This window comes from Elephantulus edwardii, unplaced genomic scaffold (genome assembly GCF_000299155.1).
Source record: "Elephantulus edwardii isolate Elephantulus edwardi_28Jun2011 unplaced genomic scaffold, EleEdw1.0 scaffold00009, whole genome shotgun sequence".
Classification (NCBI taxonomy): Eukaryota; Metazoa; Chordata; class Mammalia; order Macroscelidea; family Macroscelididae; genus Elephantulus; species Elephantulus edwardii.
This window is the reverse complement of record NW_006399759.1, coordinates 7127848-7154531: the sequence shown is the minus strand read 5'-3', so window position 1 is coordinate 7154531 and position 26684 is coordinate 7127848. Positions and strand designations below refer to the sequence as shown.

The 26684-nt window shown below is 46.9% G+C and overlaps 1 protein-coding gene across 1 annotated transcript in view; it reads left to right on the top strand.

Moving 5' to 3' along the window:
* LOC102864513 (chromosome unknown open reading frame, human C2orf70) overlaps positions 1–25126 on the top strand; it is a 26264-nt gene extending 1138 nt beyond the window's left edge. Inside the window, exons 2-5 of the mRNA XM_006880703.1 lie at positions 222–488; positions 19953–20232; positions 21561–21673; positions 24982–25126. Of these exons, the coding sequence (XP_006880765.1) occupies positions 222–488; positions 19953–20232; positions 21561–21673; positions 24982–25126 (805 nt within the window). The remainder of the gene's footprint in view (positions 1–221; positions 489–19952; positions 20233–21560; positions 21674–24981) is intronic.
* The last annotated feature ends 1558 nt before the right edge of the window (positions 25127–26684 follow it).

The following is a 26684-nucleotide window of genomic DNA, read 5'->3' as shown; positions in this document are numbered from 1 at the left end:
TTAAATTTTGCTATTCTTACTGGGGTGAGATGATATCTCATAGTTGTTTTGATTTGCATCTCTCTTAGAGCTAAGGATTTTGAACATTTCTTCATGTGTTTGTTAGCCATCTGAATGTCATCTTTGGCGAAGTGTCTGTTCATATCCTGTGCCCATTTTTCAAACGGGTTCTTTTCCTTTATCTTGTTGTGGTCGGTTTGCCCTGGGTTGCTCTGGAAAAGGGCCGAGAAGGAAGAGGAGGAGGAAGAGCATGCAGACCCCACAGGTGGCGGCAACGTGGGGCTTGACACCTGCTTGGCTGGCAGTTGCCAGGAGCGCGGGCGGTTGCCGGGTTACCCTCGAGCTGTTTACCTTCTGGCTCTGGGCTCTGAGCGCCGCTGTAGCGCGGGCACTGGCTGCGCTCTTGCCGCTCCCACCATGTCCTCTCTCAGCGGCACCCTGCTGACCGAGTTTAATGCCGCCCACGTGGCCCCCAGCCTCATGCCCGGGTAAGGCACCCAGGTCTCACCTTAACCTAAAGCGCCTGGGCGTGACCCCTTATGCTCCTGGCTTCCTGAAATACCCTCTTTCCCAGTCCAAATCGTTGTCCCAGTGCGATCTGAGTTTGAACCAAAAGGAATCCCGGAGTGCCAGGTATTCGCCCCACTAGGTAGGCTTCCTGAGTAGTGGCAAAGGCTATACTTTCTCTGAGCAAGCAGTGACCGTGGGTGGGCGGGCACAGGCGGGAGGATCCTTCTGATTCTCCTACATTGGACATAGATCCAATCAAGCATCAAGCGGAGTGAGAGTAGGAGGTGTTAGGACCTCGAGGGGCGCGCAAGCAGTCCTGGATAACGGATGGGTCCTCCCTTTCGCCAATGTGATCAGTGTCCAGGGGTGGTTACCCTATAAGCAACATAAACCCGTCTTGTTTACTTACTAATGTGCAGTACACAGTTTTCACACAAATTTCGCCAGTATGGAGCTCTTTATTACAGAGTAGTAAGAAAGCACAAGTAAATGTTAGATAACTGCTATCTAAGTTGCATCTGACATCAGCGATGATATCCCTGGTGCCTCTCCAGAATGCAGCTTGAAATTCTAGTGTTTTCCTGTTGATGTCGTGTTCAGATGTACCCATACTAAAGTAACTTTCTTATTATGTATCCCAACACTGGTCTGGGAAGGGGGAAGTGAGAGAGACACGGTGGGATTTGGAATTTGGAGACAGCCAGGCAAGGCAGGAGCGTGAGGGCTCTGGAGAATAGCGCTAGCTCTTTGGCTCCAGCGCTGTGTGGAACTCCCAGAATTTGCGTGGGATTAGAATTTGTTGGTTGAAGAAGTGAGGAATGTGGAATGGACATCATAACCCTCACATAATTCTGATTCCCTGAACTTCCTCACTCACAGGCCTTCTTTGCTGTTATCAGCATTAGATTAACCAGCAAATAAGGTAATACGTTTATATGTGCTTATTTACTAATCTGTGTCAACAATTTCACAGGCTTTTCACATCTTTCAAATTATACAGGTTAATGAGTCAGCACAATTTAATTGTCTTAGCCTTGATTGTCGGGTAATGCACTCAAGGCTTTTTGCATTTTCACATGAGGAGTCAAGCCTACCTTTCCTTCCTGTACCTACCTTTCTTTCTGGTGGATGTGAGTAAACTCCAAACATGTAGGTTTCAAAGTTTATCTCTCACTCCTGACTGTTTCTTCTAAAATGTCTCAGATTTCCAATCTTAATCTTCTCTTCTAGTGTATAAAGTTGTAATTTCTCTCTCATAGTCAACATAGTCATTGGGTGGAGGCTGGATTCTAAGACCCTTGCACAGAAGCAGGACATCTGTATAGAGTGAGTGAGTGGATGAAATTAAAGTCCCAAGAACTCTGCAGGTAGGATTTGCATTTGGATGAGGCTGCATTTAGCAGAGACACACACTAACGACAACAAAAACAAAGACATACTGAGCATATTGCAAAATGAAGAAAACACACAAAGCACATTTTTTGTGTGAAATTTGGAGTGTTTTAAAATAGAATGTGCAAGGCACTGAAAAGTTGCAACTTAAAAGCTTATTTTGGGATAAATTCAAGATTGTATTTTGTCTTTGATGGAGTTATTTTAATTTGCTTGAGCTTCAGTATGAGTTTGCATTTAAGTCATTGATGGTCTGTCCCCCAGCAGCCCCTGGCCTTGTTTGACTGCTGGTATCGAACTGCTGCACCCTCTCTTTCCACACAAGTGTAGACAGTTGGATTCCTGCGTGTTCTAGCAGGCAACGTCCATGTGTATAATCATTGTTCATGGTTTTCGTTTTTAGTTTTTTAAAGGTAATTGCAGTGAAAAAATCATTAGTTGAGCAAGCTTCTCCTTTGCTCTTTGGTCTCATTTCTGTCCCCAAGGCCATATTTTCCAAGTACCAGTCCTTCTTTATTTTGAACTTTTGTCTCCCAGTCACTAGTTATTATCACTGCATCTTGATTGCATTCTTTATCAGTTTCAGACTGCAACAGTTGGGAGAAAACCTGAGTCTCTTCATCCTTGGCTTTGGTGGTCAGTATGTACAGCTGACTAACAGTTGTATTAATAATGGATTTTCTTTGACAGGATTATACTTCAGGGTAGATTTTTAAATGTTCATTTTGATGATGAATGTGACACCACTCCTCTTCAGTGTGTCATTCATAGTCTATTATATGATTGTCTGATTCCAAATAGTGAATACCAGGTCATCTCAGCTCACTCACTAATACTTAGGACGTCAATCTTTATGTGTTCCATTTTATTTTTTACAACTTCAAATTTTCCTAGATTCATACTTCATGCATTTCATGTTTCAATTATTAGTGGGGATTTGCAGCTGTTTCTCCTCATTCTTAACGTTGCCGTATCAACAAATGAAGACTCTTCATTGGGGGAAACCTTTGCTCTGTCTGAGAAAATCTGCTGTTAAACACCTCTTTAAGGTTTAAAAACGAAGATGTGCCCAACCCAAACCACAGAATAATCTTTTACTCCACATGCATGTTAAAGCTGGATATTAGACAAGGAAAACCAAAGAAGAATTGAAGCTCTTGAATTGTGGTGTTGGCACAGAGCAGTAAGTAAGCTATAGACCTTGTCCAACTGACTAGAAGAGATCCATATTTATTTCCATTCCCAAAACAGGTGAGCCTACAGACTGTGGAAATTATCAAACAATATCACTAATATCCCATGCTAGCAAAATCTTGCTGATGATTATCTAAAAATGACTCAAACAGTACATATCAATAGGGACCTAGAGCCGTGGCACCAGGGATATCATTGCTTGATGCTGGATGGATCTTGGCTGAACATATAAAGCACCAGAAGGATGTCTATTTGTGTTGTATTGACTATGCAAAGCCATTTGGCCGTGTGAAGCACAACAAATCGTAGCCAATGTTGAAAAGAATGAGAATCCCAGACACCCGATTGGTTTCAGGCAAAACCTATATGTAGATCAGGAAGCTGTTGTCTGAACAGAGTAAGGGAACATTGACTGGTTAAAAATCAAGAAAGGAGTGTGTCAGGGATGCATCTTTTCTCTATACCTTTCAGTCTACATGCAAAGTAGACCATTCAGGAGGCTGGACTTTATGAGGAGGAATGTGGCATCAGGATTAGAGGAAGACTCATCAACAAAGATTCTCACCACTGTGGTAAGAGGCAGTATCATAGTAGATGGGGAAGGGATTGCGGTTGTTAATGATTTCATCTTGCTTGGATCTACAATCAACTCTTGGCCCATGTAGTCAGGAAATCAAAAGACAAGTTGCATTGGGAATATCTGCTGTCAAGGATGCTAAAGAGGAATGGTGTTAATTTAGAGACCGTAGTGCACCTGATCCAGGCCATGGTCTTTTCAATTGCTGTCTATGCATCTGATAGCTGGGAGAAGAGTTGATGCCTTTGAGTTGTGGTGCTGGAGACAAGAATTGAATATATCATGAACTGCCAAGAGAACAGATAGGTCTATCCCAGAGAGGGTGGAACAAGTTTGCTCTTTGGAGGCAAAAATTTTGAAACTCTTTCTCACATACTTTGGGCCTGTCGCCAGGAGGGACCAGTCCTTGGAGAAGACCATCATGCTTAGAAGGGTAGGGGGTCAGCGCAGAAGAAGAAGACCCTGAATGAAGTAAACCGATAGAGTGACTGTGGCAATGGGGTCAGGTGTGTTAGAGACAGGTTAACTCAGGAATCAGGACAAGGTTCAGAGCTGTTGTTCATAGGATTGCTGTGGGTCATAGTCACCTTGATGGCATTTAACAACAACACAGACCTTGGAGAGTGACATTGACACTACATTCTAGATGCTCATTACAAGGTTTTAGATGTTGATATATTTTTTTTCTCCATAAGTAACCCACAGAGTCCAGTTGCAACCCTCTGACCTTTGCCACTTCCTTCCTGAAAAGCCAAGCTGATGCTCCTATCAGTCTTCCCCTTAGCTGTCCTGCAGGTCATCTTTGTCCATGTCACTTGCTTTTCGTTCCCTTGTTGCCCTGTCCTGTGACTGATTTTAAAATTGTGATAACAAGTGCATCACAAAAGAGGCTTCCAACCTGAACTAGGTTGGTCTGAGCAACTGAATCTGTGTAGCTCGGCTTTCTCTCTGAATCTTTCTTCTTAAGGCTTCCCATCCACTGGAAATGCAGTGATTGGTTTTATGTGTCTAAATGCTACATCATTGGCAATCTTGCTCACTTAATGAAAGAACCTAAGATTCCCAGCCACACATGGATAATTATTATTTTTGTGTGTCTTTTCAAACATTAATCACAGAATTTTAAGCACATCTAGTCTGTTTGAACGCTCAGATCTCCTCTTTCCTCCCCTTTCCCCACACCCTGCCGGTTTTAATTGTAGAGGCAGAGACTGTCCTGGTAAAGACCTTGGAGCATCTAGTCCAGCCCCGTCCAGTTCCAGCTGGGGCCACTGAGACCTTGGGGAGACCTACATGAACCTGATCTATGATGCCCAGTATCGTGAGCCCCACTGCGTGAGCACCTACTTACTATAGCCAGAGACCATACTAAGATCTTTATAAATTTAAGTGTAAATAATCTTTACAACAACCCAAATAAAGAATCAGAGTTCTAAAGAGGTTGAGCCAGTCAGTGGCTGAGCCAGGTCTCTGTGACTTCAGCCCCCTAGTTCTCCCCAACATCTATCTCCCTGTATCTCATCCATACCCCATGCTGCCCGTGGTCAGTGCCCAATGCTGTCAGTGCCCTGGACACTGTCTCGGCTCCTTCTGACAACTGGTGGAACACCATAAACTCCTGACCAGGACCATCCCCAGTGACTCTCCTGAGAAGAGGAGAGCTGAGGATGGGACTGTCTTATCCTGTATGAGTTACCTCGAGTATTAGCCCAACGAGCAGTAGAGAAATCCAATATAAACTCAATTTAGCAAGAGCAAAGCTTTATTAATTTAGCAAAATCGGGCACCCAACTCCAGACAGGCCTACCACTAAAGAGTCACCATGAGGCAGAACTGACTTGACGGCAGTGGGTTTCTTTTTATTATTTTGTAAATGAATTTTTATTAGTTAGCTCTGCACTTTGTGTAGAACCTGATTCTCGGCACCATATCAAGTGTGATGCTGATCTTCAGACAAGTTGGCTAGGGCTCCATCTGGCCTTTGCTGTTCCCGGGTGGCAAAGCTCTCACACTTCTCTCCACAGCAATGCCATTACTAAATAGCTGGTTCAGGACTAGTTGTCTGTGCTCCCTCCTTTCAAATGGTCCACCCGAACGATTCTCTATCATACTGGATGCCCAGCAGTCCACCCCACTTATCATTTTCCCCCAACTAAGGGAGCCTTCCATCCGAGCCCCAGGCACAGAAGCAGAAAGTAAATTCTGCAGTCCTACCTGGGCCTTTTCCTACCTCCAGATCCTGCCCCATACACATAACCCTATGTTAGTTTCTAGGGCTTCCATAAAAAAACCAAAACCAAAACCAAAACCAAAAACCAAAAAATCAAACACCAAAACCACCTCAAACTCATTTCTGTTAAGTTGAAACCGACTCGTAGCTGACCCTTCATAGGATTTCAGAGGCAGTAAATTGTGTGGGAAGAGATTGTCCATCTTTCTCCTTCAGAGAAGCTAGTAGATTTGAAATATCAAATAGGCATGAGCCTTGGGTTAGCAGCACAACTCCTTATAGACTATGTCACTAGAGTTCCTCATGTAAACTAAGTGGCGTGAGACAATAGAAACGTATTCATTCACATTTTCAGAGGCCAGGAGTCTGAAAGCCAGGTGTGCGCAGGGCTGCGTGCCCTCTAAATGCTCTAGGGAATACTCCCTCCTTGCTGCTTCTAGCTTCTGATGGTCGCTGGCCATTCCTCGGCTTGTGGCCACTTAACTCCCGTCTCTGCCTCTGTCGTGACGTGGCTTTCTTCTCTCGGTGTGCCTGCATGTTCTTTCCTCCTCTTGTAAGAACATCAGTGATTGGACTTAAGGAACACACAGATCCAATCTGACCTTACTTATTTATGTCTACAAAGACCTGATTTCCAAATAAAGTCATGTGCTGCAGTGCTGAGCAGGCATGAATTTGGGGGGAACACCCTTCTACCCATCTCGCCACCGTTATCCCCAGAAAGCAGCCTGTTCTCTATCAGCCCCAAACACTCAGGGGCCTCCAGCCACTTACTTGCCTCTGTCAGTTGTATTATTGATTCTGGAGGTTCATTGATCATGCCATTCTCACCCTACTCTAGAGAGTTTTTCTCCAATACTAGTAACCCCATTTCACCCCTGGATTTCACCTCTGAGCAGTTTTCCTTTTTTTAAAAAAACTTTAAATTATTATTAATTTTAATGAAAACTTACAGAGATTTTGGATTTCCATTAATTCATTGTTGCACTTTTATCCCTGCCCACCCCTCCCCTCATACACTCTTCTCTTTGAAAAGTAAAAGAACAATTCTTTCATTGTTTTACAATCCCTACCCCCCACCAAGTCCATTCCACTATGTAGTCTTCGTTCTGGACTCCTGTCATGACAATAATACCTAATCACATATTCCTTTTAAACAATTTTCTCCCTTATCTGTTTCAATACAGTATACATTATTTATCCCATCTTTCTTAGTCTCCCCCCAACCCCGATGTCAGTCCTGTTTTACAATAGTAGCACCATGCAGTACTTTTGTGACTGAGATATTTCACTCAGCATAATGTCCTCCATGGTCACCCATTTTGAATAATATTGCATGAGTTCCTTGTTTTTCAACGCAGCATAGTATTCCATTGTGTGAATATACCACAGCTTCTCTATCCATTCGTTTGTTGATGGCCACTTAGGTTGTTTCCAACTCTTTGCTATTGTGAACAAAGCCGCGATAAATATGGTTGTGCATATATCTGCTTGGGTGGCAGTTATGGTGTATATTCCCAGTAATGGAATTCCTGGGTCATGTGGTATCTCTATTTGCAACTTTTTGAGAAAATGCCACACTGCCTTCCATAGTGGTTGCACCATTTTACACTTCCACCAACAGTGAATAAGGGTTCCAGTTTCTCCACAACCTCGCCAGCATTTGTTGCTTGCTGTTCTGTTAAATTTTGCTATTCTTACTGGGGTGAGATGATATCTCATAGTAATTTTGATTTGCATCTCTCTTAGAGATTTTGAACATTTCTTCATGTGCTTTAAGCCAACCCTCCTAAAAAGAGGAGATCAGGGTCCCCTGGAGACTTGGGCTTTGTGACAAGGGCTCAAGAGAAACCACCAGTCCTTCAAATGAACCTCCACCTGTCCGTTCAATTCAGGAAATATGTGCAACTCATCAACGGTGCAGACTGCCTGTCTGTTTAAAGAAAATGTAGTCCTCTCTTCTCTCTGAGTTTATAATTCTGAAGAATGATATGTGTGGGAAGGGTTCAGATTATCACAACATAGCAGAATAGAAACTTAGACGCCTGAGAAACAGGGGCACAGACGTGGTCTCTGAGGATGAGTTGGAGGAGGTCTCCTGGAAAAAGAGGGTATTTAAACTGTAGCTTGAGGAGACGGTGAGGGAGGGAAAAGTGGAGAGGATGAGAAAAGGCATGCAGTGAAGGAACAGCTAGTACTTTAGCTTCCTGCAGCCGTCATGAAAGTGTTTGCACTGCCAACCCACGGGCAGTTGGTTCGAATCCATGGAAGAAAGGTGGGTGTGATTTACAGCCTCTGAAAACCTGCTGGAGGGCCAGTTTGTGAGTCTGTTTTATGATAACAGTGAAGAAATTGAGTTATAAAACCAAAAATTTATTGTCTCACCATTCTGGAAGGTACTTTAGAGTGTCTGCTGGGCTCCACCTTTTTTCTCGCAGCTCCAAGTGTTCCTTGGTGTGTAGCTGCATAGTCACATGGCCATCTTCTAGCTGTGTGTCTCTTCTTCTGTTTTATAAAGACATCACTGAATTGGATTAAAACTCATCCTACTCCGGTATGACTTCATTTGTTGTTGTGTACTGTCAAATTGGGACCGACTCATAGTTGACCTTTCAGTGGGTTTTCAGAGGCAGTAAATTGCATGGGAGGAGATTGCCTGGCTCTCTCCCATGGAACAGCTGGTGATTTTGAACCATGTGCCTTAACTGATCATGTCGTCGTCGTCTTTTTTTAATTGCTCTCTACGAACTCTCTTATAAATGTACAGAAATTATGTTAATTATAGGACAGAGTTCAGGTCTTTTGTGCAAAGCTTACTCTGAGTCGTATTGGACTTGACTGCACTTTAACCACTGCTAAATGAGACTAGTGCTGTTATATCTGGAGGAACATTCTTCCACTTTGCACATCACTCTTTGTCAATGTGCTGTATGAGGTAACCTGGCTTTGCTGTGATGCTGAACCTTGTGCCATGGAGATATCAAATACCAGAATGGTTTCCCACTGTGGACAGTGTTTGGTGGAGCTCCCAGCTAGAAAACAGGTTGGGAAGCAGGAGTGGCATCCACTTCCTAAACCACATACCTCTGGAAACTCTAGGAACTTGGAGAAACACTGACAGTTATGGAAAGGCATTAGGTCTTTTGTTTATAGAGTCCATATGGGTAGACCTTGACTCAATGACAATCAACAACAACAATAATTTTAATGAGAGTTTACTAAAACTTGGATTTCCATTCATGCGTTGTTGCACATTCTCCTCCCTAAACCCCAATTCCTTTTTCTCTTTAAAAAGATTTTATCATTATTGCACAAGTTCCTCCTTCTCTCTCGCCCCCCAGTCCACTTTGTTATGCACCTCTTATTCTGGACTGTTGGACTGACCACATCTTCAGAGACCCTATTTCCAAACAGGGTCACCTTCGCAAGTACGAGGGGTCTGGAGGACATCAGCACTTTTTTTAGGGCACACAGTTCAACCCACAACCAGCAAGATGATGTGCTTCCAAAACAGCAAGTGGCCTAATTTGGCTAGATGGCAAAGCTGCAGAGAGAATTTGGGCCCATCTATGGGGCCTGTGAATGCCTGACCCAGCTTGCTCTTAATTTCATCAGCAATGGGGAGCCCTTTAAGGTTTGTGCCCTGGGGAAGGAGGTGATGAGAATTGTCCTCAGTAGGAAGTGCTGTGGAGAAAGACACTCTGTGGAAGAGGGCATGCTGAACAATAGCTAGTTAATTAGTTAATAAGACTACTTGTGGGATTCTTCATGGCTCGTGGTAATGAATTTTAGTGTTAGCCATGGGACAAACCAGTGCTATTAGGAAGCAAGGAATGGACTGCTTCTTGTAGATCACGGGAGCCCATCGAGGGATGTAGACTCTATGTGAGCTCATTGCCCAGGGGACCCACTGTAAAAGTAGGTGCAGGAGGAAGGAGGAGCAAATGGAGGAGTCTAGGAAGAGGTGGGGTAGTGTGAGTCTCCACATCAGATGCGCAGTTTGTTTGTTAGATGCCCCCCATGATCAAGCCTGACACAAGCCCATCAGAAACCAGGCTCCAGAAGCGCTCAGTACCTGAGCACTGCATGGGGCCACTCTCAAGGTATGTGAATGCAAACACCTTCATGGGTCATAGGTGAGCGCGCCAAGGCGAGATAAACGTGAATGTGTGCAAAGGCTTCCCCGCCAGAGCAGCCTCCACATGGAAGGCAGGCAGCACCTTGGGAGGACTGTGGAGGAGAGGGCTTCTATTGGGATGCAAATATCCTGGCATTCAAGGAAGGTAGAGGAGGGAGGGGAGCAGAGGAGGGGAGCGGAGAGCTTGGGGGTGGCGAAGACAAGAATCACAGGAACGCATCACATTTCTATAACTCCTTTCTCGGGAGGAGCTCAAACCCCTCTGTGGGTGTGAGGCATTGTGCTGATGCTCACAGATGTGAGCTGAGCCCCATTTAAAATGAAGTCCTGGGACACAAGCCCCTGTGTCTGTGGGCATCTCCCTGCTTTGGTGAACAGTTGCTGAGCGGTTGTCACATGCCAGGGCTGTGTAGGTGCAGCGCGTGGAGGAGAGCACAGGCGAATGGGAGACACTCATTTGGATTTGAGCGTCGAGTTAAGCATGGTAACTCTAATATTAGGGAGCTCTGGTGGCCTAGTGGTAATGTTGTGCTCCAAATCCAGTTTCCCCCCAAGTCACCAAGGAGCCGACACCGATGCAAGGGCAAGAGGGAATTTATTTCAGATTCTAATCCAGGCCTTGCTCAAACCATGCTGATACAGCAGGGAAAATGGTGCAGCCCGATTCTGGGCTGTCCCACCTATTTAAAGGGGAAAGCCCGCAAAAAACAGGGCGATACAGGATTGGCTGGTTCAAAGGAAGGGCGTGAAAACAGGGAGATACAGGATTGGCTGATGTTTGGGTGGGGGCTCTTTTCCCCCTTCCCCCACCGCTTTCAGTTTACTGCTCTAGAGGCACATATATATATTTTAAAATGACGTATTGGTTACAAAATGGAGTCCCTCAGTAAGAAGCTGCACTGCAGTTCTGAAGTCACTCGGTTTGAATGCACCAGCTGCTCCATGGGAGAAAGATGGGTGGTCTCCCCTTGTGCAGTTTACAGTGATTGAAAACCTGCTGGAGGATCAGATATGAGTTGTTTCTGACTTGATGGCACATAACAACAAACCTAATATTATGCATAGCTGCTGGTGGTGGTGTCAAGTGTAGTCGAGTAGTAGACCCTATGAATGAAAGACCTGAACACTTGTACAGCTTTCATTGTTTCTTCACGTTCATAGAGTTTCCAGAGGCAAGTTTCAGAAGTGGATGCCACTCCTGCTTCCAAGCTTGTTTTAATCGGGAAGCTTCACCACTCTCCACCATGGATAACCATTATCACATTTAGCACGTCAGGGTCACAGTGTTTAGTATCACAGCAACCACGAGTTACCTCTGTGCAGCAAATGGACAGATCAGTGCTATACCACCTAGAAGAATGTTTGACCAAAAACAATTAAAACTAGGCCTGAGGGCCGCAGATTAAAATCAGCCACCTTGGATTGGTAGCATCACTAAAAAATGTGTGGTTAGGGAAGGCCAGGGAGAGCCTGGCTTCTTATGACTGAGTGGGAAAACCTCAGATGGACGAGAGGGCAGCCCTCCAGGAGGAGGGGCTATGTGCAGAGGCTCAGAGGCTTGGGGAGCATGTGGAGCCCAGAGATGTAGTAGGGTCTGGGGGTGGAGGTGGAGCTGAGCTGATGACTGAATGATGTATGTCCGAGGGAAAGCCCTGTGGCTTCATGATGGACGTTGACTGATGGGGCAACAATTGGAATAGGAGGCCAAGTAGGAGATTTGAGTTTGTCCACTAACTCATTGTTGTCAAGCCAGAACTGACTGATGGCTGAGCTTCCCGCAGATTTTCAGAGGCTGTAAATCATGTAAGAGATTGCCTTCTTTCTCCCTCCGAGCCACTGTGGGCCTTGAACCACCAGAAAGTCACTACCTTTGGGGTAGCAGCACAACACCGTATGATCTGCGCCACAAGAGTTCAAGTGGTCAGTCACTGAGATGTCAATGCTTTGAGCCCATTCCATGGGAGAAAGATCTGGGAATCTGGTCCCGTAAAAACTGCAACCTGGGAATCCCTGTGAGGCAGTCCTGCTTTGTCACACGGGGTGTTTATGAGTAGGAATCAACTCGGAGGTGTCTAACAGCAGGTATGTGAGAAGGAAGACCTGCAGCGAGTGGGTGGGGCCCAGGGAACCTGCTCATGAAGGCACTTAAGCAGGACTCAGGAAGAGGTGGACACAGCACGTGGGGTGACAGGTAGGGGGGTGTCAGCTCTTTGTTGTTGCTCTTAGGCCGTCAAATAGACAACGGCTTGTGGAGACGCTATGATCAGATCGGAACCTGCCCTGCCCTGCGCCGTCTTCACCATTTCTGACATACTTGAGTCCATTGCTGCAGTCAGTGTCGATCAATCTCGTGGAAGATTTTCTTCTTTTTTTATTGACCTTTCCCACCATGATGTCTTTTTCCAAGGACTGACCCTCCTAACAGTGTGCCCAAAATAGGTGAGATGAATTTTCATCATCTTTGCCTCGAAGGAGCACCCTGACTGCACTTTCTCCAAGATAGACTTATTTGACAGTCTATAGGATAATTGATACTCTTCTCCAACATCACAACTCAAAGGCGTTGATTCTTCTTCTGTCAGCACTGTTCATTGTCCAACTTTCAGATGCATAACAAATAACTAAAACCCATAACCATGACTTTGATCAGGCGCACCTTAGTCTTTAAACTGACATCACTTCTCCTCAGCATGTTGATGACGTGCGTCCCAAAGGGCAGACTTTGGAAATCCTATGGAGTGGCTCTCTTCTGCACACATGTGGTCATCATGAGTCAGAAATGAGTCAGTGATGACAGACAACAGTAGCAGAGCACAATAGCACAGTGGCTTCTCAATTTTTGTTTTAAGTTCCGCCTGACTCTTTAAAACAAAAAGAGAGAGATACGTGAGCAAAGTAGAAAGGAGCAAGTCACCCAAATCCAGATTCTCAGAATTAACTAGGGTTAACATTTAACTTTATTCCAGATTGCTCTTTATGTCACACCCAGATAGATAATACTGCATTTTCTATTTTCAAATGAAAAGCATGAAATTTAATCTTACTAGAATTTGACTTTAAAAAAATGAAGTAAAATGGAAGAATAGCAAGACTTTAGATGAAAGTTAATTCACAGGAGAGATATTAGTTTCTAAAAGATCAAAGAGAGAGAGAGAATAAAAACCATTAGAGGCTTGGCGTCATCATGGGTTTTTTAAAAACATGTTTTAATTTTAGATGACATAAATTGATTCTCTTCAAAGAGATTATTAGGAAGTGCACTCCTATCTCCCTTCCATCCACCCCCAATTTTTGATGCTTAAATTATTTTTACTTTGACAGGTTTTATAACATTTATATTCTATTCTGAAACCAGCATTCACCTAGTTGCTATTCCTAGTTCTGTTCTAAGATCTGCAACTCATCACCAATCATTCTAGCCTCAGTTCTGCATTACTCTTTTCTGAATTTCTCTTTTTCTTTTCAATCACCTGTTGAGAAGCAGGAAAGTACCATTCACCACTTTTAAGGAGAGCTTAGATGCACAGCCACTGAGTGGATTCCAGCTCACGATGACCCTTCTGTGGTAGTAGAAATGTATCTAGAGGATGATACTAGAGTGTGTTCTCGGCTGTAAACCTTGTGAAAGCAGGTCACCAGGCCCTTTCCCTATGGTGTGCTGGTTGAGTTCAAACCACCCAGTTCAATGCAACCCACGTGTATCACGCAGGCACCCACGGAGAACTCATGGGTGCTTCCCTTGGTGAGTTTTTCATGTTTGGGAAGGACTGGCCGTTACTGTCTACTTGGATGACCACTTAGCTAACTCCGGACTGTTGGAGCATCCTCTTCTTTGTAGACTATTGCAGAGAATCTCTCTCCACTTTTCCGTTTCTTGCTTTATTATCCTACTGTCAGTGTTCAACACTCTCTAGTGATCAGCATTCCTTCCCTTCCTTACATTTTGGAGGAGACGGCCCATCTTTCTCCCACAGAGAAGCTGATGGATTTGAACTCTGTGCCTGCGGGTGTACACAGCACAGCTCCATACCCATGAGACCACCAGAGCTCCCTAAGATAAGAAAGGGAAAGTTCATCCTTGGGAATGATCCCAGAGTGAGGCAGTTGTGCCCCTGAGTCACAGGCAGTGTGGGAGCGAGGCCGATTTCCCTCCAGAATGTGTCTATCCAAAGTTGCTGGTGTGAAAGAGAAATACCATTTCTTTGTTTCCAAGAAAAAGGGAAGACAAGAGGGAATGGGCTACCATAGGTCTAGTGTTATCCCTTTGAACTAACTAACCGGATATTTTCCCATCTCTAATGTGGCAGAACAAAGGCAACTGGAGGCAGTTAGGGTATGGAGCCCATGTCATATGGGGGGTTCGCTGGCGAGTCAGGAGCAACTCAACAGCAATGGAATTTTCGTTTAACATCCTTAGCTCCCTTTGAAGGCATAAAATAGGTACAAAATAAAGCTTAAAAATATGGATCTACACTTAAAAAAAAAAGAGGAACCATTGGGATTAAGGAAGAAATACCTCCCAATTATTTGTCTTTGAAGTCTTGTCCTATTGTGCTCAGTTTTTTATGAAGTTCAGGTTGAGCACGAAGAACTCTCAGAAACTCCACTTCTATTCTCAGTTTATATTTTTCTCTCAACTCAGTTTCTTAATCAGTACAAATGTGAGCCAGAGATGTCAGATGTGGCAATGAGGAGGCCTCATGTGACCTTAATTAAAATGTACAAGTTGACCTTAGCGTGGTGGGTCAGAAGTCAGACTGAGGGAGCTCCTGGGAAGAGCAGGAGGTGAAGAAATAAGCAGAAGGTAGGTCTGTCTTGGAGAGAGTGAAACCAAGTTTCTCCTTGGAGCCTAGGAGTTTGAAGCTCTGTCTCACATACTTTGGGCATGTGGCCAGGAGGGACCAGTCCTTGGAGAAGGACACCATGCTCAGAAGGATGGAGGGACAGCACAGGAGAGGAAGATCCCAGATGAGATGGGTTGATTTAGTGACTGGGGCAATGGGGGTAGGTGTGTCAGAGTCAGTGAGACTGGTTCAGGACAAGGGAGGGTTCAGAGCGGCTGTGCATAGGGTCACTATAAGTTGCAGGCGGCTCGATGGCACATAACAACAACAACATAGAGTATCCCTTGGAGACATCAGGAACTAGAGGAAGAGAATGGGCAGCATATGAGAGGCATCAGGGTCTGTTGTAGGATTCTTTTCATGTAGAGAAGGCTGTGCATGTCTGTAGATAGAGAAGAAGGCAAAAGAGAAAGATTGAAGAAGGCAGAGAGGGAGAATGAGGGCCAAGAGAAACCCAGAGAGTGTGATTAGGAGGTAAGGCATGTTCTAGATCTAGGGTGAGGCCGAGCGTGAAGCCGTGGAGAAGGAGGAGGATGGGGCCCTGGAAATGGACAAGGTCACCATCCAGCCTCACAGGAGACGGGAGACAGAGTGCTCACCAATCCCAGGGAATTTCAGGATGGACGTGGGCATGGCCATAAGCAAAACACTCAGGCAACTCCAGAGGGCGGGCACCAAGGGGAAGGTTTAGGATCAGTAGGGTCCTGGTATCAAGGGCACAGAGGAGTGAGGGGCATGAGAAGTCAGGCCGCTGGCTCTGACCATGAGGAGGCCCCTGGGGGAGGTAGAGTCCTGTGAGTCCAGCAGAGAAATGTCCTGACTGTGCAGCCTGCTCTGCACACATAATCACGACTCTGGCCTCTGGCGGCTCAGACTCCAGGAAAGCACGGTTACCTAGGGTGACCAGGACCCGAGGAGGGACTCTTCATGCTTTACCTACAACAACTCACAGTCACTGAGGATTCAGCTGCCTCCCCCTAAAGCCCCCTCACTTCCTCACCCCTCAGTCTGCCCTCTCCCCTTCTCCCGCCGCCACTGCCTTCCGCAGGCCATTTCCACCAAAGAAAAGGAACCATATCCTATGTCCTCTCTCCAGAACCTCCACTCTTTCAACCCCTTTGCTGATGCAAATAAGCATGATGTGATGACTTGCTTCCTACTGGGACTGAGGATTATATCCATATAAGAATTCAGCAGAATAGAGAAGTGTACTGGGGGGGGGAAGGGATGAGGGAATTGTATACTAATGAAGGAATTTTTTTTCTCTCTCTTCGGAGGGGGAAGCGAGCTGGTGGGGAGGGTGGGCAGGGAGAAAATTGCGGCAATGAATGAATGGAAATCCAAAACCTCTGTTAAAAAAAAAATACATACCCCCCCCAAAAAAAAGAAGAATTCAGCAGAGATACAGCAGGAAGACCCTTACAACTGTCCAGAGGATCGCTGATGATTAAGATAAAAAGAAACTAGTGAAGGAATTTAAGAAAAAAATTGACTACAGTGGTGCTCTAATTAAGCATCCAGAGTACAGAGAAGTAATGCAGTTTCAGGGTGACCAGCGCAAGAACATACACCAGTTCCTTGTAGAGACTGGACTGGCTGAGAACAACCAGAGGAAGCTTAAGTGAAGATTTCCTTCCACTGAGTTGAAAAATTCCCCTTTGTCCCTCGTCACAAGTTTAAAACCTCACAGCTTGTATAATGTAACCATTTGGGGTCCTCTTTTAACTTGGACTAGTGTAACTTCTTCATGCAATAAACTGAAAAGAGTCATTTTTGTTAGAAACCCAACAACAACTCAATTCATTGCCTTTGAGTCAGAACCAAGTCATAGCTAACCCTCTCGTGGGTTTCAGAGGCCATAAATCGCAGAGGAGGAGATAGATGGCCCATTTTTCTTGTCTGGAGCCGCTGGTGGAGCCAAACCAGCAGAGAGGCTATACTTTTGGGTGAGCAGGAACCCCGCCGGCAGGAGCATGGAGCGTGGCTGAGCTGCATGGGAGGCAATGGAAGGTCTACCAGGAATCGCTTTCCCGCTTTGCTCCTCAAGATGAAAAGGGAGCATCTCTGCATCAGTGTCTAGTTCTAGTTCAGCACTCCTCCTGCTGCAGTCCCTGGGTAGTGGAAATGCTTGACTGGCTCTCCTGGTAACAGAAAGTTTGGAAGTTTGAATCTACCCAGCAGTACTCCAGGAGAAGGATCAGTGATCTAGTTTAAAAAAAAACTGCTTCATTGAAAACCTTTGGATGTACATTGTACCCTGACATACTCAGGGCTATCAAGAGTCAGAGGCAACCCCACACTAGAGACTGATATGAGTGGTACCCATTGTATTGGTGAAAAGACTGAGGCTTGACACAGCTTTCAGAGACAGTCAAGTGGTGACTTCGAAGATCTCCATGCTCTGTGGCCTCTGATTCAGGGCACGTTTTTCTGATATGCAGAAGCAGATGATTGGCAGCAGGTTGCGAGGCTCCTTGAACTTCTGAACTTCACTAGAAATGTTTGGACAAGTGATGTCGTCGTTTGCCAGTGAATCAGAACTGACCCACAGCTGACGCTTCAGAGGCAGTTAACTGCATGGGAGGAGATGGCCCACCCTTCTCCTGCAGAGCAGTCGGTGGATTCAAACCACACGCCTTTGGCGTTGCAGCATAGGTTCTTTTACCACTAAGCCACCAGAGCTCTGTTGGACGTGTGATAAGAGAAATGAACGTGATAGAACATAAAATTACAAGTATTCCGTGGGTGGGGTCTCAGTTGTGTTCCCAGCTTCTAAGGCCGAATCCCTCTTCTTTGGAGGTTTCTTTGTGCTGGTCCAGGTGTAAATATACTGGTACTGTACATCCATCATTCACTTGACTAGTTCTGGTGGTTTAGTGGTAAGGAATTGACTTGACAATGCAAAGGTGGTTGTTGTGACAAGCCATCAAGTCGCCTGCGACTCATAGCAACCCTGTGTACAATAGCTCTGAACCCTGCCCTATCCTGAGCCAGTCTCACTGACTCCAACACACCTACCCACAATGACACAGTAACTGGGTTAATGTGAATAGGTGTAATGCAAAGTTACATGGTACAAATCTAGCAACTACTTTGCAGGAGAAAGATGGGTCATCTCCTCCGAAGAAGTCACTAAAGTCCATCTCATCAGCAGTCTTCCTCTCCTTCTCCAATCCCCTATCATTCCAAGCATGATATCCCTCTCCAGTGAATGGATCTTTATGGAAGGGGTTTAGGGTGAATGGGGAGGCTGGGGAGGGAGGCCTCCAGTGCCATTCTAAAGAGTCTGACTTTCAAATGCTCGATGTGGCCGCGTGGAAAGTGAGCCCCAGGGGCAGACACGTGGAAGCAGTGAGGATGCTGAGGATACCACTCGATGGTCCAGGTAAAGGTGATCATGGCTTAGGCTGAAGGAGTAGAGATAAAGCCCAGGACTGGAGCACTGACTGGATGCCAAGGATGAGAGAGATGGAGGGCCCAAGTTTCTGATCTGGACACTGAAGGAGGGCTTTTCACAAAGATGGGGGATTGAGGGCTAGGGAAGGTGAGGGTGGGAAGAGAATGTCTGGGGAGCACTCAGGGAACATGTCTAGCGTGCATTTGAAGTGGTCGTCTCATGCCTGTAGGAGAGCTTTGAGCAGGAGAGGTAGACCAGGGGTCGTCAGCTTACAAGTGGTGGTTAAGGCCATGGTGTGGTTGCCATCGCCCAGAAGACTCTGGGTTATAAACAGACCCAGGGGAACTTAAGAGGTTGGCAGAGGAGAAAGCTTATGGAGAAGGTACTGAGGTGGTAGGGACAGAAAATGAGAGAATAGTATAATGAAAAATAAAGAGGCTTTCAAGAAGAGGAGGTCTGCAATGTCCAGTGCTATGGGCACACGTTAAGCTAATTGCTGTTGATTTCAACTGATGGCAGCCGCTGTGTGTCAGACAGGAATTGCACACCACAGGGCTTTAGGGGCTGAATTTTTGAAAGTAGATTGCCAGGCCTTTCTTCCGAGGTACACTGTTGGGTGAACCCAAACTACCAACCTTTTTGTCAGCAGCCCAGCCAGGGACTCTACAGGGAGGTTAAGTCCCATGAAAGTCTGAAAAGCACCTGCTGGATTGATTTAGCAGCAGGTGACCCTTGCCCAGAGAAAGTTCAAAGGCACCGTGGGGGCAGAGGGCAGATTCCAGGAAGGTGAGGAGTGAACGAAGAGTCTTAGCGCTGTACTGACCTGCTGGTCTCCTGCCCCTCTCACAGGGCGTCCTTGGCTGCACAGGATGGAGGATGGTGGGCCTCCTCAAGGTCTGGAGCCTCTGGCTGGGCTTCAGGCATCTGAGCAGCACAACAGGGCTGGGCTGGGGCTGGGGGGACAGCTGTGTTAGGAGGGGGATGGCAGCATTCTGGATTCAGGCCTCCACTACCACAGATCAATCACATTTTACAGATCGCACCCTACTCCTTCACAGACCTCCTCTACTTGTTACTCAAATAGCCACAGGAGATCAGCACTGGGCATCAGTGGGCGGAACGTCCAGTAGACAGAGTCCTGCTAAGAGAGAGCACTTTGCTTAAAAACTGACGGGTTGGGGTCTGGACCCTGGGATCTTGACATCTTGATCCCTTGGCCCCTGTATAAGCTCACCCCCACCCCCGAGGTAGAGATCTTTGGGGGTAAGGAGAGACTCCAGTTTCCTCCACTTAGTTTTTTCAAAGACGATTCATTATCCCTTCTTGTTGTTATGTGTCATTGAACAGACTGTGACTCACAGCGACCCTATGCACAATAGCTCTGAACCCCGCCCTACCCCGAGCTGGCCTCACCATCTCCACACACCTTCCCCCACTGCCACAGCCAATATGCCAGTCCGTCTCATCCAGGGTCGTCCTCTCTTGCTCTGACACTCTACCTTTCCAAACATGATGCCCTTCTCCGAAGACTGGCCTCTTCTGAAAACATGCCCAGAAATGACTATGGGGGTCCACTGACCTCACCCAGATTTCTGCAGACCTCTCTTTGGAACCGGCACTGAAGCCCTCAGCTGACCCGTATCCCCCACCCACCTACACCGCCCTCGCAGGTATGGAGGCCACATTCCAGGGCAGGCCTTCTCCTGCGGCTCTACCTATGGTAATACTACCCTCAAGTACTTCCAGGACTGTCGCAACGCAGCCATGGAGAAGAGCCACTTCAGCCACGGTGGCCACTTCCCGCCCATCTTCTCCCCAGACCCCAGCCTCGTGCTGAGCAGCCGCTCCAACACCAACACCCAGGACCGGGACCGCCTGCTGCTCGTCCCCAGCTACACCCGCTACAACCTGGACAGCAGCCGCTGCTCCCACCTCACTCACTTCTACCAGGTGGGCTGCCTAGGGGCCTGGGTTCCTGTCTCCCCTCCTCCCTGGAGGTCAGGGAAGACCTGCAGGGCCTTTATTTGCTCTTTCAGCCTCTGAGTTTACAGGGAGGGGTGAGCTTGGCTGAGGAGTGGGGAGCAGCTCAGGGCACAGGTCTCTGATCAGCCTCCTACCCTGGGTCCTGAGGGATTCCTGCCCTGCTCACTCCTTACGCCAGCAGAGCTGAGGAGCTGTGGGCGGTTCCTGCACCCACCTTTTGCCTGTAGCTTCTGGGCTCTGCAGCCTATAAGATTCAGAGGCTTATGTGAATGAAACTCTAGTCTGGGCCCAGCTCTGGGTCTATGATCCGCTTGCCCACCTGGCTGGCACTTCCCCTGGCTTCTTTGCTCCAGTCTGATTCCAGTCCCTGCCTGTCCTTTAGGGAGGAGAGAGCAATTAGAAGGACTTGCTCATGCTCCCAGTATTCTTGTCCTGCTTGTCTGGCTCTTAGAACCTCTCCTGGGTCAGGTTCTAACACATGCCAGCAGATTCCATGATGTGTGGGAGGACCCAGCCACAGGGGGATAGCCGCTCACTGGACTTGGTGGGGGTAAGGGCTCACCTGGAAAAGGCAGGGAGCTCCTAGAGAACATGGGGAGCATCTAGAGAGGTCAAGGAGCACCTGGAAAAACTAGGGAGCATCAGGAAAAGTTAAGGAGCGTCTTGAAGAGTTAGGGAGCACCTGCAGAAGTTAGGGAACATCAGGAGATGTTAGGGAGCATCTGGAGGAGTTAGAGAACCTGTAGAAAGTGTGGGAACTATTACCTGCTGAGTTCCTGAAAACATCACTCTCTCCCTTATCCCCCTCTTTTAAACACACCTCCCTCCCAGCCTGATTTCAAGAGCACAAATGCCTCCTGGCGCTCAGGGTAGAGAACTCTTATGGAAGTTTCTGTCCTGACAACAGACTCCAGGGAGCTGCTGGGGCCTGCCCAGTGGAATCGGGAAGACTTTTCCCTCCAGGGCCCTCACATAGACAAACAGAACCGTAGCCTGTCCTGGAGAGAAGAGCAGGGAGGGGCAGACACACACCACACCGCCCGAACACTGGGTGTTCACACCTTGTCTCGCTCAGCTGGCCCCCTATGGGGGCTCTCCATCGCAAAGCTGGGAGAACCGAGGTGCAGAGGGGACAACTTGATTAGGTGTTGATCTGCGGCTCCAAGAGTATGAACCCCTCTAGGAGAATTAGGGTATTCGTGGTGCCCCTGCCCCTGAAAAGCCATGGGACTGTGGGTGCTCTCATTTATTCTTGCACACTGACGAACTTGTTTTCTCTTTTGGCGGAAGTGCAGTCTGTTCAGCAGCATCGCGAGTACTACCGAGACAAGACGGGCAAGGTGCCCAGGGTCCCGTATTTCGTGCTGCCCGTGAAGGAGTCGGAGCACTACCCCCTCCCCACGCAGCTGTGAGTGCCTCCCTTTCCATCCGTGCACAGAGTAAACGTTTCCTGCAGGCACTTGGTCTCTGCCCTCTGTGTCCAGCCACCTGAGCTGCAGCGCAGAAACAGTGACAGTTACAGAAACAGGGGGCCAGGGCCTCTGTAGGCTCAGGAGCGATGCCAGTAGACTGAATGGGTAGCGTGAGGAAGCTCTTTTCCCAACAAGATGCCCTGGAAGCAAACCTCTTAATCTCTGGTGGGTCAAATCTGCAAACTTCTTCCCCTAGCTAAGAAATGACAGCCTTGCAACTTGCTTAAACCTAGTGTGTGCCCGCTGATCCGGAGCAGCCAGGCGCTGCTGCCCTCTAGTGGTCATGGCGGGAACTACAGGGAGCAGGCGTGGTCCCCAAAGCGGCATTCCAGGCGCTCTGGTGGCTCCTTCCACAGTGTGTTGTCCTGGAATCTACCTGCGGCTTTGCAGGAGAAAGATGGACAAACACCTCTTGTTAAGATTTACAACCTCAGAAACCGATGGAGACTCATTATACGTCAGAATCCACTTGACAGACTTGTTCTAGCGAGCTCTAGAGGCCTGATGGGTAAGGAGTCGCTCTGTCTATTCAAAAGCATATGGAATACGCCAGCTAGTTCAAGGGAGAAAGATGGCTAATCTCTTCCTGTGTGGTTTACAGCCTCCGAGGACCTGCCAGAGGGTCAACTGAGTCGGTTCCAGCCCAATAGTGAAGAGTTGTTGTTGAAGGACTTAAAATACTTTTAAAGATCCAATTGTCCACCTCACAAAATATGACATTTCCCCACCACTTCCCTCTCAGTGCTTTCACTAGAGAGCTCCTTTCTGCAAGGAGAGCCCCTTCTGCATGCACTAGGGTGGTGGTGGCTGGTGTCCAGCTGGAGACTGCAGATGACCTACAGGGGAAGAACCTGGACACTTCCTCCAGGGAGAGGCATCCCTCTACCCTGGAGAGCCTTGAAATTTACCATCATCATCATTGATAGACTACATCTTGAATGAACCAGGAAACATCAAAAGAAGATAGAAGGAATACACGGTACCAAAAACAATTGACTGACACAGAACCATTTCAGGAAGTAGCACATATCAAGAGACAATGGTAATAAAGGAAGAAGTTCAACCTTCTCTGAACGAATTGGCAAAAAACAGGGCCCCAGGAGTTGATGGGATACCAATTAACATATTACAAGAAACAGATGCAGCCCTGGATGTGCTCATCAGGTTGTGCCAAGAAATCTGGAGGACAATTGCCTGGCCAACTGACTGAAAGAGATCCATATTTATTCCTGTTCCCAAAAGGGCGATTTAACAGAATGTACAAATTATTTAGCAATATTATTAGTATACATGCAAACAAATTATTGCTGAACATTACCCAAAAATGTCTAGAACAGTACATAGACAGATAACAGCTGGAAACACAAACTGGGTTTATTAGAGGCTGTGGCATGAGGGATATTATTGATGATATCAGATAGTCTTGGCCGAAAGCAGAGGGTACCAGAAGGATGTTTTATTGACTATACACAATTTGACAACAAATTGTGGCTAACATTGAGAAGAATGGTAATCCCAAAACACTTAATTGTGCTCATGTGAAACCTATACCTAGACCAAGAAGTTGTTATCCAAACAGGGCAAAAGGATGCTGCTAGGTTTAAAATCAAGAAAGGAGTGTGTCAGGATGTATCCTTTCTTCATACCTTTTCAAACTATGCTGAACAGATCATTCTAAGGGCTGTACTTTTATGAAGAAGAATGTGGCATCAGGATTGGAGGAAGACTCATCAACAACCTGCATTATATAGACGACATAATCTTACAGAAACTAAGGAGGACTTGAAGTGCTTGCTTTAGAAGATCAAGGACCACAGCCTTCAATATGGCTTATATCTGAATATCAGGAAAACAAAAATCTTCATGATAGCAAAAATATTGAATCTGCTAATTATTTCTTCTTGCTTGGATCCACAACCAACACCCTTGGCACTAACAGTTAGGAAATCAAAAGATAAGTTGCATTAGGAATCTGCTGTTAAGAACCTCTCCAGAGTGCTAAAGAGCAATGGTGTCAGTCAAAAGACTAAGGTGCACTTGATCCAGAGCATAGTCTTTTCAATTACTTGATATGCATCTGAGAATTTGACAGTGACTAAAGATAACAGAAGAAGAATTGATGCTTTTGAGTTGTGGTGCTAGAGAAGAGTATTGAACATACCATGGACTGCCAAGAAGATAACAGAAGAAAAATTGATGCTTTTGAGTTGTGGTGCTAGAGAAGAATATTGAACATACCATGGACTGCCAAGAGAACAAACAGGCCTATCTTGGAGAAGATAATGCCAGGTTGCTCCTTGGAGGCAAGGCCTGTTGCCAGGAGGAACCAGTCCTTGGAGAGGGACATCATGCTTGGAAAGGTGGAAGGTCAGCACAGGAGAGAGATGGATTGAACTGAGACAAGATGAATTGACATAGTGACGGTGGTAATGGGGTCGGGTGTGTCGAAGATGGTTAGATTGGTTCAGGATTGAGTAGGATCCAGTGCTACTGTCCACAAGGTCACGATGAGTTGTAGTCAACTTGAATTGCTGAGTTATTGCTCTGAGTTGTTGTTACCACGATGACATTCTCTTGAAGGAAAACTGTACCCAGTGCTATCAAGTTGGTTGGGACTCATAGTGACCTTTCATCAGGTTTTCAGGGGACTAAATTGTTACAGGAGGAGACAGCTCATCTCTCTCCCAAGGTGCAACTAATGGATTTGAACTGTCAACCTTTTGATTAGGAGCCTGGTAGGTTATGTACTACACCTCCATATCGTAAAAAAACCAGCCAACCAACCAACCAACAAAACCAAAACAAACCAAACCAGATTGAGCTTCCCCTAAAGACTCTTGTTGCAAGCTAGGTGAGTCAACTTTGCCATCCCTGCTTTACAAGGGTCTTTAGTTGCTGTTTCAGAGTCCCTGAGGGGACTATAGGAAGCCTAGTGAGCCTGGCTAGGGGCCATGGGACTACCGGCAGTGGGTCTAGGAGGGGTGGGCTCAGGACTCAGTCCTCTGATTGGCTGAGCTCTCCCACCCAGGGACTCCCCTGGCTCCTGCCCCATCACCCTTAGCACCAGCAGAGCTGGGGAGCCTTGGGGAGCTCCTGTGCTCATCTTCTGCCCTTTGGCCTCAAGGTCCAAAGAACTGGAAAGTGGCTAGAATGGATGGTGGGGTTTTTTTTTTAATTTTTTTTTTTTTTTACTGTCTCTTCTCTGACATCCTGCATGACACCTGTCTTTCTCTCCACCCCTTAGGCCTCCTCTGAGCCCAAAGGACAAGTGGCACCTTTTAAGAGTGGCCCCCGAGAATCTGAAGACCTACCAGACCTTCCCATCAGGAAAGAGGGTCTCCCCACAGGAACGACAGAAGAGAGACTGCTACTTTGAGTTCAGAGCATGAGACCAAGAGCCTTGGCCTGGACAGCATGGCTTGTTTGGAATAAAATCTTTAGCCATGACCATTCCATGTTCCTCTCCTGTGGGTCCTGAGAACATCTGGTCAGAACCGGACAGAAGGATCACACAGAATGGTTCCTTTGTGAAAAGTGCAGCCCAGGAACACAAGAAGCAGTGTTCTGTGACCTGCTGGAATCACCCACTTTCTCCCCCAAAGTGGAAGAAGATAGACCTGTGATGGTCTTGGTTTTCTGGTCTTGGTGGCAGGTGGCTCAGACATAGAGACACCCTCTCTGCTTTCACTGGTAAAATTGAGAAGCCTAATTGTCTCATTTCTGAGGGTGAAGTCAAAAGGCCCTAGAAACAGTTGTACTGGGTGTCAGACAGAAAGCATTTTCCATCTGAGCACCAGTGCTGTGTCATGAGTCTCTGTAGTGACCTTGTGAGGGAGATGTTAGCAGCTCCATGTTACTGGTAGAGACTGAAGCCCAGACAGAGAAGGTTGAGAAGGTGGTCCAGAGTTACACAGGTAATAGGCGCCACATTCGGGACTTGAACCTAGGTCTCGCTGCCTCTGAGTCCTTGGTTTTCCAAGCATGTCTTATCTGGGTTGTATGTGGAGACTGAGAGGCGAGAATGATCCAGCCCACGGAATCCTGAAGGACCCTGGGAAGGGGTGCAGCCTCAGACGTGGCTGTGTGCCGTGGCTACTTCTATTCATTTTGCCCAAGTGGCATCTGCTCTCAAGACCATTTCTAGAAGAGGGTGAAACAGAGTGACCCAGAACTAATGCTATTCTTTTTTTTTTCTTTTCTTTTTTTTTTATTAATGCCATTCTTAAAGGAGTGTTTTAGGACTCTCCAGTCCTAATGGGAGGCTGGCTTCCTAGGCCACATACCTACACAGCCTGGGTATTCCAGGATCTGCTGTCTGCCATCATCAGGTGCTTCTTCCCCCTGCTGGGATGCCATCTGCCGGCTGGCAGGGGACAGGATGTGACACAAAGTCCCCGAGTTACAAAATCTAGACGTGGGGTCCTCAGGCTGGGTGTGTGCTCACACTGTACACGTTCTCCAACATTCTCGTGGCTCCTAAGCTTGGTCAAGGGAGCTCCATCAAGCCATGGGCCCCTTCTTAGCAGTGAAGGGATGAGTTAAAATAGCAAGGGGACCACAGTGCAGATGAGGGTCACAGCTTTCCCCTGTAAACCAAGGTTTACACATTTCCTTCCAGGACTGTGTGAAGAGCAACCATGACCCTATCTGGCAAATACCAGACGATGCGTGGAAACCCCCATGAGGGAGTGCTTCTCCTGCTCTCAGAGTCCCTGGCCAGCTGGGCCCCAATGGGTCCATGTGGCGGCCAAGTTAGGCTGAAGAGTCAGCACATCAGTCCTGATTGCTCATCACACACTGTCCCCTCAGGGGACCTGAAGATGCCAAGTGGGGCCAACATGACTTCTCTCTCCAACAAGGCCTGGGAGTGGGCGGGAGGGGGTGCCCCTGGAACGACAGCTATGTGTACATTAGTGCACAGCCCAGTGCCGGGCAGTGCAAGGGTAG